Source organism: Paramormyrops kingsleyae, chromosome 17 (assembly GCF_048594095.1).
Source record: "Paramormyrops kingsleyae isolate MSU_618 chromosome 17, PKINGS_0.4, whole genome shotgun sequence".
In the NCBI taxonomy this organism is placed as follows: Eukaryota; Metazoa; Chordata; class Actinopteri; order Osteoglossiformes; family Mormyridae; genus Paramormyrops; species Paramormyrops kingsleyae.
Window position 1 is genome coordinate 15,400,242 of NC_132813.1, and position 21,037 is coordinate 15,421,278.

General features: G+C 45.4%; 2 protein-coding genes across 4 annotated transcripts; one reads left to right on the forward strand and one right to left on the reverse strand.

Annotated features, from left to right (window-relative positions):
* Positions 1-864: 864 nt before the first annotated feature.
* On the reverse strand, positions 865-9,441 carry aifm4 (apoptosis inducing factor mitochondria associated 4). Of its 3 annotated transcripts, none has more exons than XM_072701573.1 (20): positions 9,426-9,441; positions 8,662-8,798; positions 6,786-6,873; positions 5,838-5,947; positions 5,537-5,646; positions 5,377-5,421; positions 5,172-5,253; positions 4,944-5,056; positions 4,617-4,703; positions 4,314-4,405; positions 3,954-4,084; positions 3,606-3,721; positions 3,268-3,339; positions 3,017-3,080; positions 2,525-2,601; positions 2,200-2,317; positions 2,022-2,120; positions 1,808-1,883; positions 1,594-1,698; positions 865-1,324 (listed from the first exon to the last, which is right to left on the reverse strand). In XM_072701573.1, exons 2-20 carry the CDS (start codon positions 8,678-8,680, stop codon positions 1,291-1,293), a joined length of 1,638 nt encoding a protein of 545 aa, XP_072557674.1. In that variant the 5' UTR covers positions 8,681-8,798; positions 9,426-9,441; the 3' UTR covers positions 865-1,290. The 3 variants fall into 3 exon arrangements, with proteins under 3 accessions (XP_072557674.1, XP_023673809.2, XP_023673808.2); XM_023818041.2 differs by having other exon boundaries at positions 9,393-9,440; XM_023818040.2 differs by lacking the exon at positions 9,426-9,441 and having other exon boundaries at positions 8,662-8,837.
* A 936-nt stretch (positions 9,442-10,377) lies between these two features.
* tlcd2 (TLC domain containing 2) lies at positions 10,378-20,933 on the forward strand. The gene is made up of 4 exons (XM_072701289.1): positions 10,378-10,981; positions 11,331-11,413; positions 15,067-15,149; positions 19,037-20,933. Exons 1-4 carry the CDS (start codon positions 10,800-10,802, stop codon positions 19,412-19,414), a joined length of 726 nt encoding a protein of 241 aa, XP_072557390.1. The 5' UTR covers positions 10,378-10,799; the 3' UTR covers positions 19,415-20,933.
* The last annotated feature ends 104 nt before the right edge of the window (positions 20,934-21,037 follow it).

Sequence of the window (21,037 nt, forward strand, 5' to 3'; positions counted from 1 at the left end):
ATAATTTTATATCCAAAACTATGTATCTAAATGATAATCACGTAGGCCACCACATACTAGACTTTAAGAATAATTCAAGAATATATTCCATAATGATATGGCTATAGTTGTATTTTTGGTTCCCAGAGTTAATGATTGTATTGTCATTTTTTGCCAGTTTTGTGTGACTTTTTTGTTTGGTCTTGCACTGTGCCTTGATCTTAAGAAATTAAGTGCATACAAATGATCCGCTGGTGACCAGTGAGAAAGTGGGAAATGGCTGCCATTCAGAATTGTGGTGATCGGGAGCATATTTACACTGACATTCTGACAATGTCGAATCATTTTGACCCTCATGATTTAAACAATGATTAAGGAACTTTTCATTTTATTGGCAGGTGTCACGGTGGTGCAGTGGTTAGTGCTGTTGCCTCGCGCCTCTGGGACCTGGGTTTGAGTCTCTGCCAGCAAGCTCTGTGTAGTTTCATGTTCTCCCCAAGTTATTGTGGGGGTTCTTGTAGGTACTCTGGTTTCTCTTTCTCCCCCCACACACAATCCAAAACCATGCTGAGATTAAGTGGTGTTACCAAATTGCCCATAGGGCTGTGTGTGTGTGTGTGTGTGTGTGTGTGTGTGTGTGTGTGTGCCCAGTGGTAGGTTGGCACCTCATCCTGGGCTGTTCTCTGCCTGGCACCCATAGGCTCCAGACCCCCTGCAACCCCAAACAGGCTGCATGGGTGGATAGTTTTAGTGGCATTAACTAGTTAAGCACGTTTCATGAAATGGGACGAATTGAGAAAAACAACTGAAAAGCCAATGAGCTGTTAGGAGGGTCAGTACACATTCGTTTCAGGTTGAAAGTGTGTCTTAAAAAACTGCAATGTATTGAATTTATTTTATATTTATTTTCCTTTGATAGACTATTACACCCTTTCACTTGTATGATACTGGGCACTTTGTGACTTTTGCTAAAGGCAGTAAATGACAGAAGTAAAGAGGAAGTATACTTTAAAGTCCATGTATAATATACCCACATGTATCACAGTTTTTTTAATACACAGCTTGGAAAGTGATGCTTAAATGTGCATGAATTATCTACAATGGTAATCACTAATTTGCAAATATATTGGAGACAATGAATGAAAACACAGGAAAGGCCTTCACCTTGAGAGAGAAAAAAACACAAGTGACAGTTTTAGGTCTTTTTAAGTAATGTAGTTACGTGATCTGAAATGAGCAAGACACCCAACAACCATCAGCAAGGACTCAGTGGGGAGTCATAGCGTGGGGGGAGTCACAGCATGGGGGGAGTCACAGCGGCTTCAGCCAGCTCAAGTCTTCAGATCTTTAAAGAAAAATCAAAATGCATTAGTATGTGATGCAGACATTCCTGGTTAATCAGCATGTTACGCCACAAAACCGGTTCTAACTTATGAGATCATTCAATGGTTTTACACAGAGTAGAAAAGCAATTTTCCTAAAGGTTTTTTGGCTGTAGGTCTTCATATTTAGTACATGGTAGTTATTTGAGGAGCACTGAGGAGCACCTGGAGATGCTGGCTCCTGTTGCCTGAAAATCGCACAGGTGTTAAGCTTAGCAGACGGCACACTCACACGGCTTGTGCCCTGGTGGTCCTCTTCCCCGCCTGCATCCTTTCAGCCAATTGGGAGATGGCCGGGTCAAAGTTCAAGCTGGCTGCAGCCACCACATCATCGGCCCTATTAAAGAACATTGAAGAAAGAGGGGGGTTGGGGGTTAGTGATGTTAAACATGGCTATTGTAATGGCTTTAAATTGTCACTTTAAAACGTTTCACAATGAAGTTTACTTTATATAAAATGCAAGAAACTTCAGTTCCTCCACATTCCCCTTCAGGATAACTTCAGTATGTCCTTCGCCATGGCCTATGAAAATAACCATTATTATGAAACCCATTATACTGTTCTGGACATTTGTCAAAAGATGCATGATCTCATAGGTACCATAGCAGTTGCAGGGTAATGATTTCACTAGCTGAACATGGCAGCCACTGAAAAATTTACCGACGTATCGGATGCTCTTCTTTGACAAAACGGTCCAGAAGAAAGGAGCAGAGCTCATCTCCAGGGGCCGGTCCAGCATGTTGAAGGCAGCCACCCTTCCTGAAGAAGCAGAGGACCTCAGCCTCTATGTCCACCATGGTGAGATGAGCATAGCAGGACCAGACTGGACAACACTCACCCTGAGCCTGTGCCAACTGCCAGTGCCCAAGGCTGACTCGCTGGGGGTCCTGGCCAGCCAAGGGAAAGGCAGTGACGTCCCCAGCACCGAAGATATCTGGGACGTTGGTCTTCATGAACTGCAAGTAGAAAGATTGATACCATCATACATCGTTTCTGCAGGTGGCATTTGTGATGCACAAAAAGAACCATGAGGAGTTTCACGCTCTCTCTCCTGATGGGATTGGCCGAGTCTGTGCTGCATTTGGTCAGGAACACGCCCCCCCCAGTCCGCAGCGATAACCCCCAGACCGACTGCGCTCCTGCGGCCCGAGAGCCACTTTTACCCTGTCTACAATCACTGCTCCCTTGGAGTCCATCTCCACTGAGCTTCCCTCCAGAAATTCAGAGTTGGGGGTGACACCTTGAAAACAATAAAAACAGAAAAATATTTAACATGTACACTTCAGTTACAGAGCTGAGCAAATACCACAGGCCGTCGTCGACTTACGACCGCAATCGGTTCTGACTGACTGGTTGTAAGTTGGCAAAAATGATCATATGTATAGGATACTGCATAATAAAATTATATCATCTTTAAATTTGTTTGGTGTTTTTTAGCCTTTTCATCGCCATTTTCTTAGTTTTATTGCTGCCAGCAGTTGGGGCAGGAGTTGTCATGCTCTCACACTGCGAGACGCGGTGCAGTCGTGGCCACATATTTGCAGTCTCAGAACGGTTGTAAAGTCCATCGGTCCCAAATCGCATAGATCGTAAGTCGACAGCCACTGTAGGGATGAAGCACGTTATATACATTCTGCTAGGTAAAAAGCACACACCTATGCCCAGGACCACGATGTCGGCCGGCAGGACCACACCACTCTTCAGCACGACCTCACTGACCTACAGAAATGGCAGTTTGAGACCCAAAGCTGTGATTTTATTTTACATTTTTTCTCAGCTACATTTTTATCTAGAGCAACTTACCATCTTTACCTATTCATACAGCTGAATATGTTATTGAAACAGTGTGACACTAAAAAATCTAAACGAAACTAGTTGTGACTGAAACTTATTGGGGTTGATTCACCGTTCCATTCTGTCCTCTGAGCTCGGTCACATGGTCACTCATGTAGAACCTCACGTTCTTCTCTGCCAGCATCTGCAACACATGAACAGAAGCACGGTATTTGGCAGGAGTATTTCCTAAAATCAAAACATCTACAACAACATGAGAAGAAAGACTCCCAGGGCAAGAGTTCAAACGCAAGACTGCACATTTATCAGGACTGCGGCCTTTTAAGAAAGAAGGTATTGCTTCGGAGCTATTAGTTAAGTTCTCCCCAAACGAGCTTGATGGGCCGAATGGCCTCCTCTCGTTTGTAAATCTCTTATGTTCTTATGTAAACGGTGAAGGTCGTTGCTGACCTGCATGGTGACTTTCCCAACCTCAGGCCCAAGTGTCCTTTCATACGGGAGCCTGCTGCTGCCAATCAGCGTCACGCTGGCAGCCATGTCCACCAGGTAGGACGCCACTTCCATGCCTAGAAAGAAGATTTACAGATACTGCGCCAACACAAAAGGCGTTGGGAGATCTGGAAGGATGGTTGAATCTTCACAGGAAAGCAAGGGGTTTAAGACAAAGAGACTCAGATACCATAAAAACCAATAAAATATTAAGGGCAGAAACATTCAAGTGATGCTCGTATTTTCCTATTAAAGTGTGGCATTTTTTACATATTGTGAGCCCAGGCACCAGGGGGTGGGGGGGGGCACCTATGAAGGAGGCACCAATGATGACAGCATGGCGGTTGATGCTGGCATGGTGGATCTCTCTGGCATCGTTTGGATTCCGCAGTGTTCTGACATTCTGCAAGTCAGCACCCGGGCAGTTCAGGAGTCTGGGTCTGGGCATGTGGCATTTGGGGGGGCGGGGGGGTTCAGCCAGTCAGTTTCCTGACCAAACGCACATTTCAGCAACCTGCATGCAGGACTATAATTTTTCTCCAGTGAAATCTGGAGTGCAGCATCTAAACGATTCTTAAATTAGGTAGAAAGCCAACATTTTGGGACTTCCTTAAAAAAAACAGGGCACAGTACATTAAAGTGACAATAAGTCTCTAAACAGCCACTGACCTGCAGCCTGTGGCAATTAGCAACTGGTCATAGCGATGAACAGATCCGTCATCCAAAGTCACCGTCTTTGTTGCTGCATTAACAGACGTGACCTAAAAAGAACAGACATTTCAGCCCACATCACGTCCTCTGACTAGCCATAGACAAAGTAATCCTCGTTAACATCGGGTAATAAATCAAACACCAGTCAGGCGGTTGCCAAATATTTTTCAAGCATGAATCACGAAGGAGATATGATTTCCTCTCGTCTTATCAACTATTCTCATAAATACTGCAGACTATTTCGCTCTAGCACCTGCCTACCTCCTTTTTCAGCCAGACCTCGATGCCATACTGGTGGAGAAACTCCATTTGTCGAAGGATGATAGTGGCATCCTCCACATTCATGACCTGGAGCGGGACAGGTTTTAGGGACGTAGAAGAGGAAAATCTGACTCCAATTCACCTTCAAGGCACCTGAAATAATGCCGGCGAAAAACTCCCCATAAAAAAAGGCCTGCTGTGCTCTTTTATGGCCTAATATGTGGTTTGTGATTGGGTACCTATAATTACATGCGTTTGGCATCTTTCTGATTGCAACAACTGAGAATGACTGACACACAAAACGCAATTCTGTTTCCCACACCGCACCTTGCTCAACTTGGTCCTGTCATATGGTGGCAGGTCGTCCCTGGTAACCATGACAATTCGACCCCCATATTTCTCCTGTCGAAGCGTCTCAGCACAAACCAAAGCAGCAGGTCCTGTAATAACAAAAAAAACTAAATATCAGTATTCAGTCTTTGTCATGTCTAGGACAGAGGCCTGTACTACTCTGCAAAGCCTGCCGCTTTCCTGAGCCGTGTTGCCCCTCCTCACCTCCTCCTATCAGTAGCACTGTGTGGGTGACTCCTGGGTCTTGGGAGTGCATCTCCTTCATCCTTTTAGTCTGCTTCAGAGCCTATGGGGGAACAGTAGTGAGGTGTTTGATGCAGACGGACACAGACAGATATATACATGTACAAATTTATGTTCAAAAGTTAAAGCTTCAAGGAGAAAAACATGCCTAAGCACAGGAACTGACCTTGACCTTTGCTGACACAAACACTTTATTGTTCTCAACAGTTACCTACAAAAACAAAACAGCGTTACTAGTAAAGATGTATTAACGTGATCCTCGGTTACAAATAAAGTTTCTGTCCCTCTGTTCTTGCAAGGACGACAGACAGACGTCAAAGAGCTACCTTGTGAAGAGGTAAGCAGTCCAGGCCAGGATATTCCTCTATATCTCCGGTCTGGACATTAAAGCATGCTCCATGCCAGGGGCATCGCAGCCGGCCGCCAGACAGCACCCCTGTCGCCAAAAACAGCTCAAGACCAGTCCTACTCCATAGCAAAAGCTCAGGGAGAGATACCTGCTTCAAATGCAGGTTCAGATATGAAACAATGGCCTTGCTTTCATGGTGCAGCCTCTGACATCTACCTGATACGCACGCGGATGGCTGACAGTGGGACTGTGGGTGTCATGCTTCCCCCTGCGCTCACCTGTGCTGAGAGGAGCTCCGTAGTGCGTGCAGCGGCTCCCCAGAGCGCTGAGTGCCCCTCCGCTACGCACCAACAGGACTTCCTGACCGCAGACCTGCACCTCCATCACCCTGTTGAAATACATGAACGGGGTGACTTTGCTTCAGCCAGAGGAGGAATAACACGGATTATCATTATACAGACGCTCCTCTACTTACGAACATTCAACTTACGGACTTTCAGACATACGAACGAATAGGACTTTAAGTCCAAATTGTGTTTGTTGGGCTCCCGTTTCCTATCCGCAACATCAATTTTTTTTCTGCGTGCCAATTCCGCCTAGTACGACTTCTGCCCGCTACTCCCGCCGCGCAGCAGCGTAGCGTGCGTACTCCCAGCATCCTAGTTCTTTGTACTTGCATATACCCTTAAAATAATGTTGAACAACGACTTACGAACATTTCAAGTTATGAACGGCCGTTCGGAACGTAACTCGTTTGAAAGTAGAGGAGCGTCTGTACTCAGATTTGAGGCAAATTGCTCATCTGGTTTTCCAGGTGTAAAAATGTGTAGTTAAAGGTTCCTAGTGAGCCACCCATTCTGTGGGCTAGTGACAAATGATGGCAAATGTGATCATTTTATGTTAATGCTATAGATAAACTCAGTAGCTCTCAAACAGCGTGATGCACACACACACACACACCCTGAATCTTCCCACCATATTTTCAAGACTGGACAGGTCCAGCAAATGGTGCAGAATTTAATGACTTGAACATTTCTTGTATTGTTCCAGCAGCCAGTAAAGTAACATAGAGGACACCTGTCTGCAAAGGGCCATAACTGATTATGTAGCAGGAATTACACCAGTATAATATCCAGGTGTTCCACTGACAGAAGCTCTAAACTGGTGGGGATAAATATCAATTAAATGTAAAGAAGAAAGCAAGCGGCTGACGATGTGAATCTTACTGTCCCTCCTGTATGTCAGACTCACTGCACACCTCCGCTGTTACCACTTCCTCCTCTGGGACTCCCTCTGGCCCAACAATGCCCATGTCTACACAGGAAAATCCAGTTTATTACAGTTGTATCAGGGTTGCCATCTTTCACGCGTCTGACTTTCAGACTCTCGTGCTCATGCAAGAAATCCTACAGTAAATCTATGCTATTCCACTATAAACCTAAAATTAGCTACATCAAAAGCGTTGGGGTAGTTTGCAAACCCTACAGACTATTTTCAAGGTAATAAAACTCTTATATACATGTAAATATGTGTGCAGATTTGTCTTGAATTGAAAATCTCACAGCCAGCTGAGCAAAGTTTAGTCGTGGATTGATAAAACACAGTACAGTCTAACAGAGGCTACCCCTAAATGTGAGCGGCGAACCGTCTGATTCTTGCATGTCTTTAGCCATTGTATACAATGCCCCCCCGTGTGTGTGCCTCACAGTTGCTGCCTGTGGTGGTGATTTTAAGGGCTTAATAAACAAGCCCCCTTGTTTCCTGCGGCCACCGCGACATCTCGCTCGGGTATCAGAGGTGGGATGCCAGCACCGGCCCCACTTGCGGCACTGGACAGGCCCCCCTGCGCTCTGCTTCTGGCAGCCCACTCCAGTTTGGCGGGCCAGCAACCAGCAGAGAATCGGCAGCAATGGAGAAGCAGCGGGTATTCTCCAGGGAGGATGGCTCAGGACAAGAAGTTGGTACAGCGGTTAGAAAGGGCACCGGACGCCCTACTGCCATGAAGGCCACTACAGATCCACCAACAGACAAGCAGGGACGATGGAGTGGGGGAGGCGACACCCCTTCGGTCCAAAAAGCCCCAGACCTGTGTAGCACGTCCTCAAGTTGCTCCAGTCATCTTATCGGCTCTCTGTCCGAGACGGTGTCGGCGACCGGGGAAGGCAGCAGCTCCTGGAGGCTCTGCCTGCTCACCGGCCAGATGAGATGTCGCGTTTTGGAGGCCCAGCTGGCCCAGGAGTGCAGCAAGCTGGCAAGGCAATAGGAGCGGGTCCAGCAGGAGTCCTGCAGGAGTGCCTGGAGCAGGGGCGCCCGCCGCAGCCTGGAGAAGCTGCAGGAGCAGCTGGCAGGGCGGGAGAGGCTGCACGACGCTACCAGAGTTGCGGAGCAGCAGAGGAAACAGCCTAGTGGTCAGCAACTGTTCCCCACCAAGCAGTGGAAGAAGAAGGGTCGAGGCCCAGGGCACCCCGCACTGCCAGAGCCTGCTGGCTGCCCAGTGCCCACTGGCAGGCTGGCTCTGCCAGTGGTTCCTGGCTGCTCAGCAGATCTGCTGTCCCCGGAGAGGGAACACTGGCGGTTGCTGCAAGTACTTGAAGACTTGTTGGAGGATATGGCGGAGGACTGTGGATGGTCAACCTCTGAGGGATGGACAATGTAGCACCGGCAAGATAACCGATAATGCATAATGGAGCCCAGTAAATGTGCTGTGCATGCTAGCAAATGTCTGTAAAAAGCCTTTGTTTGTGTTATTGATAATACTTCCTGTGTTCCTGATTGTCATGTGTGCCTTCCCTTGTGTCTTATGTGAACCCTGTCCAATCCTCGTGTGTCTTTATTCATTGTATAAATTGCCCACCATATGTGTGCCTTACAGTCCAGCGTCAGACCTCCTTATGTTTCCTGGCAGGTATCGTTCAAAGCTGCGTTAGTGCGTTTAAGGGCTCAATGAAAAGCCTCACCTTTCGCCTGCTGCGGTATCTCGCTCTACCAGACATTACAGTATTTTTTAAAGGTGTCGCATGAGTATAACTGTTTAATTGTGTATTGCCGCTCACCAAATCAACTCGGTAACGGACTTCTGAGCACGACGTGTTATCCACTTACGTGTTTGTTTTGCAGTCATCTCAGCTGTAACAAGTGCACGAAGGGATTCTGTCTCAGACTTTCAAAAAAAAACGATACTAAACGCTGTTAAAGAAGAAGCCCGTTCTGCTCTGCATCTGTCCCCAGACTGCCGGTAGCTGAAAATACAGGAAGCCGATCACATGGGAACTGGTCTCCCCAGTTACCGCTACTACTTGCCTACGTAATGTTCTTCATTGTTTAACATTTAAAAAACACTATTATTATATACACATATATTTAATATATGTAGATCACTCGATTACATGACTAGAACTTCATAAAGGCGATCATTCGCAATGAATGATCACTTAATAAAGTTTATATATATATTTATATATATATATATGACGTGATATAGCCTATTACGCACAATATAACGAATCAGTTGGGCTACATTTATTGACACGAGCGGAATACAAATTCACATGAGGATGTTTAATACATTTAAATATTAATATAATTGTGGCTGTGAGCTGCTGGGTGCAGTGATAATCGGCAGTTTGGGAACATCTTGGATTCCCAGTGAAGTACACCAGTGGGTCTACTGCAGAGAGAGTAGTTGGTAAGACCAAGACTATCTGTGGGCTCTCATGCAGAATTCGAGTATGTATCTGAAAACACAAGCAAACATGCTAATTGCAGGGCTCTCAAGTGTCCATTGACCGTGAGACACGCCCATTTCAATCGGTTCACATGCTCACACGCCACACCTTGTGTTTCTCACGCTGAGACGTAACGCCCACCTCGGTGTCCCGGTATAGGCGAGGCGCGGCCATACGGAGGCGAGTTTTCCGCCGAGTAAAGACATGGCTCTGACCGTGACACACGGCTGCGCCCCTAACGGATGTAATCTCACTCCAAACTTCCATTGAAACTTGAGAGCCCTGTAGTTTTAGCGTCATATACTCACGATCATGCCGATTGACCGCTTGGTGGCACTTTTCCCCTAGAATGGCCTAGATAATACCCAACAGGTTACTCTCAGACTAACCGAATCAAGGTTAGCGATCCTGCTAAGGGAAGTCATTCATAAGTCAGCCTCATTTAACCGATGTCTCATTTACTAATCAAAGTAGTTTTACAAATGCAGATAATTAGACAATGTTTCTAAATCCAATTGCGTCATTTTTATTCTTTACATTCTTTTTATATTCAATTTTATATTTGATTTGAAAGTTGAACGTTAAAATATTAGATTATTTATATTCTCATATATATTCTTTATATTCGGTTTATTTTCCTTATATTCTGTTAATTTTATATTCTAGTAGGCTAATCTGTTTTTCCTGTATTTTATGTCCTTCCTCTATGTACAATTCTCATATTCGGTGATTTTTTTTTACAACCAACAAGGATATGGTCTCCCAATTTTGTTCCAAGTTTCTCCCAATGACAATAAAAAAACCATTCCTTCACAGACTTGTTCGCAATTGCCATAGTTAAATCTTTACTTGCCATGTGCCATGTTCAGATTCACTCGATTACTAAAATCAGTGCAAAACAGTACAAAACAGCACTAGATAGATAGATAGATAGATAGATAGATAGATAGATAGATAGATAGATAGATAGATAGTAGAACTACGATTCCCACAGTTCGCGTGAAATGTCAATATGGGCGGGGTATTTGCCATGAAAAACATCACACCGCCTCCAAAACCAAAAACTACCCCCCCACCGTAGCAGGGCGGTGATTTTGGTGGTTGCAGGACAGACTGGAAGTTACACAATCCACGAGTTGCTTTTATAATACTCAGCTGCATGTCTCACAAGCGCAGCATCTCAACAGCAGCGCACGTGTCTGTGATACTCGCGTTCGCAAAATTTATTTTTTGGGAGGGAGGTTACAGACAACTTAATTTACTGCAGGTCCCAAGTAAGAACACTTCATTTGATTTTTACATCTAACGCTTTTCCGCTTAGACCAAAACATAATACGTTTCATTGCAGTAAACAAAAAGCTAATTCTACCGATCAGAAGCAACATTAAACATTACTAAGCAGGAGATGTCGTTTTTAACTAGATAAAACTTCAAAAAAGAGCAAAGTTTGGAGAGAAGGGATTTTAGAGCCTTATACGTAGCAGGAGGAACCCCGAGGAGTGAGAGCCCGGGGACATGGAGCCGAGCTCAGTCATTATTCCCACGATAGGGGGGTCCGCGCTTCTCTTCAAGCTCATAAACAGCAGTCTGGACAGACTCCCCGCTCCAGGATTGGCCTGCAGGAATACGTGGAAATGGAGAAACATAACAACGTCTTTCGTCCACAGCCTTCTAACAGGGGTTTGGGCTATTCTTTGGTGAGTATGATGCTACTCTGTACCAAATACGTTATAGATTTACTTGATTTGTTTGTGGTTCCCTTACACATAAATGTGTGTTGGGGAAAAACACTGGATCAAAGTTCATATACCTTGCTGGTTTATTTTTTAAAACATTCTGTGACCTGGATAAATAGCTTTTAGTGTTTAATTCGCCGGTATATTACATTAATAGGTCAAAGCCGATGTTTTCAATAGCCTAATACAGACAATGCATTGTTACACGGTTAGGTATGTTTCAGTTTTAACCCGATTTTTTCCCCCCACATTGACATGTTGCCAGACGTGGGACCTGTTTTTCACTCATCTGTATATATTTTTTGTGTAGTTTCTACTTGCACCCTGAAATGGCGGAAGACCTGATAGATACTCATTCAGGCTCCTCGCGCGCCTTGGTGTGCGTATCAATCGGTAAGTGTCCGACTTAAGGACAGTAAATTGGTGCGCAATATTTTAAAGATCTTTCGACTCCTTGCAAATGTCTATCCATCCATGCATCCATCCATCCTACCACGTGTCTCCTTCAGGGTCGCGATAACACCGTTACTTGACAAGTTTCCTATGCGCAGTCCGTAAACCTTTCAGCATAAATATGTGCTAATGCAATAATAATCTGTTCTGGTTATTTGAACAGTTAACATTGTATATGGTATCTTTGCGAATATTTCTGAACATATTATGTACGATTCTTTTATATGTAGCTTTTGTATTGTGTATTAATGCATCTTTGGGGTTGTCATAAAAGTAATTTCGTTGTTACACGATGACAATAAATCACGGAAAAGGCTGGGTGCTCTCTGACGAGTAATTAGGAAGCCATGAACTGACAATAAGTGCACTGCACACCACAAATATCAGTTGGATAAAAATAATAAAAATTGTGTGTGTGTCCCAAAAGTATAGTTGGTAACTATATTAAGCCTACGTTACTGTGCATGCAACTGAATGGGTCCAGACACGTAAAGCGCTAACGAAAGCTTTTAGAAAAGGCACCCAGACCCAGACTCGGGGAACCACTGGGGAACTTGTGGGAGGGGTCGTGCGTCATGGGGACCCGGTTTAGGCTCCCTTCAGAGCCTAAATAAAGCATTCCATCGTCGCTGCCCGTCGTACGTGTGGTTCGACCCGCCCACCTCGCTCAAGATAACCACACTACTCCCGTTAAATGGTAGCATCGCGTCAAATATAACGAGCTTATTATGCGAGCCGTGCTGGGCGGCAGGACCTCCTGAATTCCAGAGGTTTCTGGCATTCCTGACTGAATCCTGCTCCACGCGCTGCTCAAGCTGTCAGCTGGAGCCCATGCATGAAAGGAGAGCTTTATGGTTTCGTCCCAGGCACGGCCGGGATCGAACCCCGCAGGTCATGTGACCCCTCAAGAACGACGTCGCCATTCTTAACGGGCTATTCCCCCCTCCTTTGATGTTAACACCAGTAACTTCTCTGAATAAGAACTTCCATTTTTAAAGATTTTTGGATTTTATGATTACCCCAAGTATTCTTCAAAATATGAAAAGGACTTCCGTATCAACTACATACACTACATGGGCAAAGCTATTGGGACACCTGGCCATTACACCTACAGGAACTTTTATAACATCCCATTCTAAATCCATAGGCATCAGTATGGAGTTCATCCAGAAGAGCATTTGTGAGGTCAGGCACTAATGGATGTGAAGGCCTGGCTCACAATCTCCATTCTAGTTCATCCCGAATGTGTTCGATGGAGTTGAGGTCAGGGCTCTGTGGGCCAGTCAAGCTCTTCCACACCAAACTCACCCAATCATGTCTTTATGGAATTTGCTTTGTGATGGGGCACAGTCATGCTGGAACAGAAAAGGGGTCCTCGACCAACTGTTCCCACAGAATTGTCCAAATTGTCTTCATATACTGAAGCATGAAGAGTTTCCTTCATTGGAACTAAGTGGCCAAGCCCAACCCCTGAAAAACAACCGCATACCATTATCCCTCCTCTGCCAAACTTTACAGTTGAGTCAATGCAGTCAGGCAGGTAAAGTTCTCCTGGCGTCCACCAAACCCAGACTCATTCATCAAACTGTCAGATGGAGAAACATGATTCATCACTCCACTGAACACCTTTCTCATGCTCCAGAGTCCAGAGGCGGCGTGCTTAACACCACTCTGTCTAACGCCTGCCATTGCACTTGGTGATGTGAGGCTTGCATGCAGCTGCTCACCCATGGAAGTCCATTCCATGAAGCTCCCAGTACCGATTTTGTGCATGGGGTTAATGTTCAGAGGAAGTTTGGAACTCTGCAGCTTTTGTGCGCCTCACCACTCGGTGACCCCGCTCCGTTACTGAACGTGGTCTGCCGCTCCGTTACTAGGGTGACCAGATAATCCATGACAGGGAGGACACTGAGCTAGGACAGGAATTGTAAATTACCATTTCAATTAAAAGGACTTGGATTTCACTTGAGCGCTGAGTTCTTGCTGTGTGCTGATTGGTCAGTCTCCTATAATCATGCATGTGTCACTAATACTAATGTGAAACAGCTGGATGAGTCTTTCAGTCAAGGAAACAAACCAGTCAAAGCACAAGAAGAGCTGAACTATTTAGCCAAGTGAAGGAGCCTTTCAGTTTGAAAGTAGTTTGTAAAACCCGAAGTAGCTCAAAGTGTCCTACCTGACATGGATTATCTGGTCACCATATCTGTTACTGAACGTGGTCTGCCGCTCTGTGGCCGAGATTCTCTTGTTCCTAGCGGCTTCCACTTTGCAATAAACAACTTACTGCTCTCACTGTTGAATATCTAGTATGGAAGAAATTTCACAAACTGGCTTATTGCAGAGGTGGCATTCTATGACCGCACCACGCTCAAATTCACTGAGCACTTCAGAATGACTCATTCTTTCACAAATGCTTGTATCCCTGACTGCATGACTGGGTGCTTGATTTTATACACCTGTGGCAATGGGTCTGAATGAAACACCTGAATTCAGTGATTAAGAGGTGTGTCCCAGTGCTTTTGCTCATGTAATGTTCATACAAATAACTGATAGCACGGTCAGTGTGGCTCTTTAACTGCATGAAAGAAAGTGCAGTTTCTTTAGTACTGTGAATAATAGGGCATTGCTAGGATCTTAAAACTTAACTCAGAGATCTAAACTTCCTGAGAGGAACCTTCCGCATCCTTGCACATTGAGCCCCACACCAGCCCTCAGGAAGAACAAGCCATGACTTTCTTTTTGTAGATGATGGTTTCAGGCCTTGGACCTCTGGCTCACGGGTCTCTCGCACTTCCGCTGCACCACGTTGCTGCACAAAGCCAAACTCGAGTGCTTGTTTTCCTCCGGAACATTTGAATCAAGCTGCTCAGTTTCACCAATAGTGCTTCTTCGCAGGGGAGCAGAGAGAATTGTTTTGGTTTTTGTTCACTGTTTTCAGTCAGTATTTGAGGGTTTGAGAGGGAGGACATGGCAAAGATGAGGAGGAGCTGCAGGCCCCCTGTCAGGATTGGGCAACCTGTAATATAAGGATATTCTGGTTTATTTTTTAAAAATTCAACAAAGCCATTAATTGACTAAATCCAACGCTCATCTCGATGCTGCTTCTCCTAGAATCTCAAAGCTACTGAGAAACGGACTACATAATTTCACTGTACCTCAGTATCGTGACCAGACTGAGTACAGAACTCGGGTAGTCGGTTACCGGTCAAATCATAGTTGAACTCAGTGTGGCCTAAATTTAATTTAATAAGTTCCGCACGTTAGGGACTCGGCGAGGCTACAGCCGGGAATCATACAAGGCTCAGTCTGATTGGCCGGTTATGGAAGCACCATGCAGAACATGAGGGTAGGTGATCATTGGTAATCGTAGTGTGTTTCTGCATGTGACACTTTATTGTCCTGAAGTCCCTTCATGTGACTGGAGCAGTCTGTTCCTTTCCTTTGCAGGAACGTGTCTCCTTGGATACCGTCACCCTACAAAAGCGATATAAATAGCCTTGTGTAAATGACATCTTGGTAACCATTGGTGGTGTCGCCATGGTACCCAGGACCAAAGTATAGTGATGTCTTGTCTTGTCTTCCCATCTCCTCAGGTTACTTCATCCATGACCTTTTAGACATGATCTTCAACCAGAAGATCAGCCAGTCCTGGGAGCTGGTTTTCCATCACCTGGTGGTAGGTTCCTGCAGCTGCTGCCTTGCTGGACTTGGTCGTGACTGATCCACGGTGGCAAATGCACTAGATAAAGAGAGAGTTGGCCCAAGGGGTTGCTGGGGTAGGACCCACTGAAGGTGTTTCTGAGGTGTCCCCGTCCCCATAGAGACTGTAGTGTTCTTCATCCACTCTGCCCTCCTCATCATGCTTTGAAACACCAAGGCCTGCTTGGATGCTTCAGGCTGTTCTTTGGGAAAATCCAGGCCACTGTTTGAGTTTTAGTGTTGGGTCTTCTGTAGAAAATTAGGTGACAATGTGAAAGCTGGAATTTCCTCTTTTTTTTAAGCCTTTTTCCATACTTACAGATATCCGTATATTTCTACATAAATCTCCTTTGGTGACAGACGAGGACATTCTTGGATTTTGCCTTATTGATGAATATTGTTTCTGCCTATGGAATTCAAATATTCATGCCTGCTTTAAGTGTAGATGAAGGGGGCTGCCAGGATGGATGGTTGGAGAAATAGATTTGGTGGCAAAACAGTCCTCTCCTTTGTGAGCTGGGTGGACCAGTTGGCATGTGGCATTGGAGATGTGAACTTCTCAGCAGAGTCTGCAGAGACAGAGAGAGTACGATGACAATTTTATTACATTTGTCTCTTAATTTTACCTTCTGAGCCTTGGCACCAAATGGATTAAATGGCGCAGAAGTGTAAATCGGCTTGTAGATTTATCAAAACGGAGTTTGCAGATGTCCCACTCTAACGAATAACCTGTGAGGACTGTGTGAGTGGAGAGTGAATCTCAAGAGGCTCCCTGGAACCATGAGGGAAGTTTAATAAGCATGAGTGCGTGTGCATGTGTTTTGTGAAATACATATATTACATAAAAGTCCATCTGTGCTGTGGATTATACTCTCTTAGTCCTGCACAGATATGAGCCCATCCTCCTGGGGAGGGGGGGGGCTGAGACATGGTGGTATGCGTTTGCCCCACCCCCAAGCACTTCTCCTTTGTGACTGAGGGGCCCATTTTCCTTAGCTGGCCCTCAGCCAGCAAACCCCGCTGCATGAACGGCTGTGTGGAATGAGCTTCCCACCTAATGTGGCTGTGATGACCCAGCCAGGACCCGCAGGTCCGCATGCAACAGCCACCACTCGTATGCTTCAGTTTCCTTGTAGGCTGCAGGGTTAGAGGGGAAAAAAGCATTTTCTGAGTGCTGTAGGGTTAGGCGCGACTCTCCTGCAATGTGACAGCAGAGTAAGACTATTCCCTGCTGGCCGGGCCGAGGGGGGGGGTCGGGTGAGGGTTGGGGGCCATTTACCTTCCACATGGCCGCCCTAGAGGCTCCGGCTGCCTCTAGCGTACGTCAGGACAACCAGGAGTGTGGCAGGTCTGGGACTGAAGCTGCATTACAGGAGCATTTTATGTCCAGTGCTTTACTTAAGAATGCTGTCATCGGACACTGAAGCTTTATATACCGCACTGGGGCAGGTCAGGTGAAGGGTCTCGCTCATCAGTCAGTTTGACGTTGACATAATGAGTATTAGTCATTTTTAGTGCCGCTGAATCACTGGGAAATGTTTTAAACCTTGTTTTCTTATGAACTGTAAGGTTTTAAAATCTGCCTAGGGGCGAGGCTACATGAACCTGTTTGTCATATAATACCATGTGCTGCCCTAGTGCATTGTCATGTGACTGTGAAGCCAGACTGGATTGACCCAGTGGGGTCACCTGACTGTGCTCTCATTTACCGTATCCCTTGAACTATTTGCTTTGTCCCTTTTTTGTGTTTGTACCTGTCATGTATGCATGGACTTCGACCCGGCTCCCCTGTTATACACATACGTGTCCTTTGCCTTCCGGTTAGAAACGGCCTCTTCTTTGGACAGTGCCTCTGTTTTAGTGGGGGGGCCGGTAGGTGTATCAGTGCCCTGGATTCGTTGTCTCGCTCAGTTACTTATGCAGTAGGCATGAGCAGGCTTTCGGGGTTAGGCACTGAGCACCTTCCTCATCTAACTGGTTATGCAGCCTCTGCCCCCCCCCCCCTCCATCACTCATGCTTTGAGCAGAGAAGGCGGTGGAATGCACTCCTTTGCATACCTTTACCCCCAAGACGAGTTATCAAAAGCATCCTGAGGGAAAACAGGCTTGAGCTCTCAAGGTGCGGTGTTTGTCTTAAAGTCTCTCTCACTCTCTCTTTCTCTCTCTCTCTCTCTCTCTCACACACACACACACACACACACACAGTTGTGTAATCATATCTTTTTGGGGACCGCTCATTGATTTCTATGGGAAAAACCCTAATCCCAATCACGACACCCTTAACCCCTACCCATCCCTAACCTTAACCATAAGTAACCAACCCAAATACAAGACTTTTGGCACTTTTTTGATTGCATTCACAGATTTTTGTATTTTTATAAAATTGAGGTTATCCAAATGGGGACCTGAAGAAGTGTCCCCAAAAGTAAGGAGGTTTCAGGTTTTATTGCACTTTGGGGACATTTTGGTCCCCAAATGTGATCTATGCAAACACACACACACACACACACACACATATACGTGCGCACGCTCACGCTCCATGCCATAAGGTCCTGCATGTGTATAGTGAGCAGGATGATCCTGCACTCTTGCTGTCATCCTGAGGCATCTGTCAAAGCCCCCATCGCACACTGCAGTGTGCCAACTTCTGTACAGCGCCCTCTTGTGGTCCTCCTTGTCCTTACTGCCAGTGTGATTTGACACATCACCCTCCTTGCTGTTGTGTCCTGCGCCTGGTCAGCGTGAACCGTGTGGTCACTGACCCACCAGCCGCTTCCGTGTTCCGTACTGGGGAATCACATTCTCATCCACAGTCCTTCCTTTTTTTTTTTTTTTGATTACACTGATTAAAGACTAAGGATGTTTCCTTTGTCTTAAACGGTAATCAAGTCATTAAATGTTTTTAATGTGGCTATGGAGTACAGATTCATAACCTGGACATTGTGCAGGAGCTGTAGAAGAGTGGCTGACTTTGGAGAATACCGATTAGCAGAATGACAGGATTTGGACTTCACAGGCTTTTGTGAAAGACCCTGATTGGCTCCGTGCCAAACAAACCTGACTTCAAACATATTACGTCATGAAAATATAGTTAATGACCTGCGTGTTGGTCAAGGTGAACTGTCATGACGGGGCTGTGGATCAAACAGAGGTTTGTTTGAGTGTGTGCTGGATGTGGGGTTTTTCTTTCTGGATTGCAGGGATGACATGGCCTAGACTGATGTGCATGATTTCATGTTCATGTTTAGTATTCAACTCATTCACTTGTGTTGCCTTTTAAGGGACTGCCATTAAAATGTTTTACAGAAATGAAAGCCCGAGATTTAAGGGAAAATGCGTTTACTTTAAAATTAAAGTCTTTTCCCGCCCCCTCTGATAGATTTATATCTGCTGCCACCTAGTGGATATCTTTCATAAATGCAACTGTCCCACCAGATGTACGAAACCATACAGTGGGTTGGAATCCACTGCAGATCTTAGTTTTTTTTTTGTCTGAGCCATCCAGCAAGGACACTGATGATGATGATGATGATGATGATGATGATGATGACATTTCTAGTTCCAGCTTCCTGTTTAGTGACTTAGAAATCCTGGTCAACCGCATGCCTTCAGTCATGGGATTCTCCTGCACCTTGTTTAGTCTTGCGTCTGCAGGCCGCGCTCTTCCCTTAGATGGACATAAATGTACGCCCTGTAAGCAGTTTGAGTCGATGGGGAGCCTGTCTGTCGGCAGTCCCGGTCGTTTATCCTGAATCCCGCTTCCCTTTGACACTGCTGTTTTTAGTGAGTAATGTAAAGAATGCACAGAAATGGAGGAGCTGATTCTGTTGATTTTTCCCCCGGCCTGTCGCTCTCTTCATCCAGGTCATCACCTGCTTCGGGATTTCTGCTCTCAGCTTCCGCTACGTGGGCTTTGCGGTGGTGGCCCTGCTGGTGGAGATCAACTCCATCTTCCTGCACCTGCGGCAGATGCTGCGCATGTCCGGCCTGGCCAAGAGCACCGTGTACCGGCTGAACAGCATGGTGAACCTGGGCACCTACGTGGTGTTCCGCATCAGCACGCTGGCCTGGATGACGCGATGGCTGGTGCTGAACCGCAGCCTCATCCCGCTGCTCATTTACACGGTGGGCAGTGTGGGAATGGCCATTATGACCGCGATGAACATCGTCCTCTTTTACCGACTGCTGCGCAGTGACTTCCTGATAAGCGGCCGTGAAACAAGGAGGGAGAAGGAGATGTAGGAGAAGAAGCCCCGCCCCCATCTCAGCCTCAGCCCCCACCTCCTCTCTCAAGTCCCAGGACGATTTGGCTCCACTCTTAGGATAATTCTGCTAGCATTAATACATTAATTAGTTTTTCACGGGCTTCTAAAAATGACGACATGAGCACATGTTCAAAAATTTGCGCATTAGAACCATTCAGCACGATAATTGGAGGTGAATAATTTCCCATCTTCAAAAAGATGGAAATCAAAGTTATGTTCAAGTGATGCTAAATTCTTAGCATGCGGGTAAATGGGTATCTTCGGTCCTTGTATGCCTAAATGAAAATATATTTTCTATACGTTTCAAGGAGATTTGAAATTACGTGCATTAATAAAGGCCGTGGTCATCAGCATAGTAGTTTAAAGGTAACAATGAACTTTCCTAGAGTGTATTTTTAATACCAGCACTAAAAGAGATTGCAGTGAATCCTCTTAATTTAAATATTTGTGCTACCTCAGAGGCGTGTTGTACAAGTGTTTTTTGTTTTTAATTAGGCCTATTACTCGTGGTGTTTTTGTTTCTACCTGTAAAACTAAGCACAATGTTCACTGGTGTGTCTCCACCCGGTGGCATCGCCTACGGACCTCAGGGCAGCAAACGCCGCGGGTGGGATGGTTGGTCTGTCTGACAGGAATGACTGGCCCTCGGCCGGCAGCGGAGTCCCAGCCCCGGAAAGCTGTACGTGCGGATGCAGGCGCCGCGCACATCTGCTGTTTACGTTACCGGTTGCACAAAGGGCCACACATCCCAGTAACCACTAATGATTAGCCAGACAATGCACCGTTCAGCCGACCACTTACTTATTCGTACACAGCCAACTCCTTCCAGACCTGCTACGAAGATATAGTTATATCATGTTCGAATCCATTCACAGCTTTTCTTGCAAAAAAAGATCCTTAAGGACTTCCGTTGGCAGTAAAAATCAACTAGTTAGGACATTTAGTTGTGTGAGTGTTTGGCTGAGTGAAGCTACTCGTCTCGTGCTGCGACAGGACTCACGAGGATCCATAAACATTAGAAATTAAAGCGACCCGTAATTTTCCCTTAGTTGTAATTACCTTTTTGGTCACAGGGTGGTGCATTGGCATAGTGAAAAATGTCTCAGCAGTATTATCGTTTTGTGAAACAATAATTTAGACGGCTCTGGTCCCAACTCTTTATGTAGTCTATTTAAGCCCCTTTGCCATTTGTAAATGTTCTTTTCTATTTATCTGTGTAAATAATTTTTTTCTATTTTTATGTAATAGATGAACTAATTTGAAACGAGAATATACATTTGACACATTTTGTACTGAGTCTGATATAATTAACTATTTCGTCTTCATGCGTTTTCAAGTGACTTAAGATTTTGTGTTGAATATTGTTTAAATTGCGTATAAGATTCTAGTCTTTATCTCAATTTAGTTTTAATACTAAATAAATCACTAAATGTATAATGTATGTTTCTTTGTAATGTAAGAGTTTTTGTTTTTACATAAAATAATGACGAATGAAATGCTACCCGCTGCTCATTTAATGCTTCGTTCTGTTGTATTTACTAAATTATTTGAGGCCCCCCACTTTGGACGATTTTGCGAGACGGTTTCTTTAAATAATTTC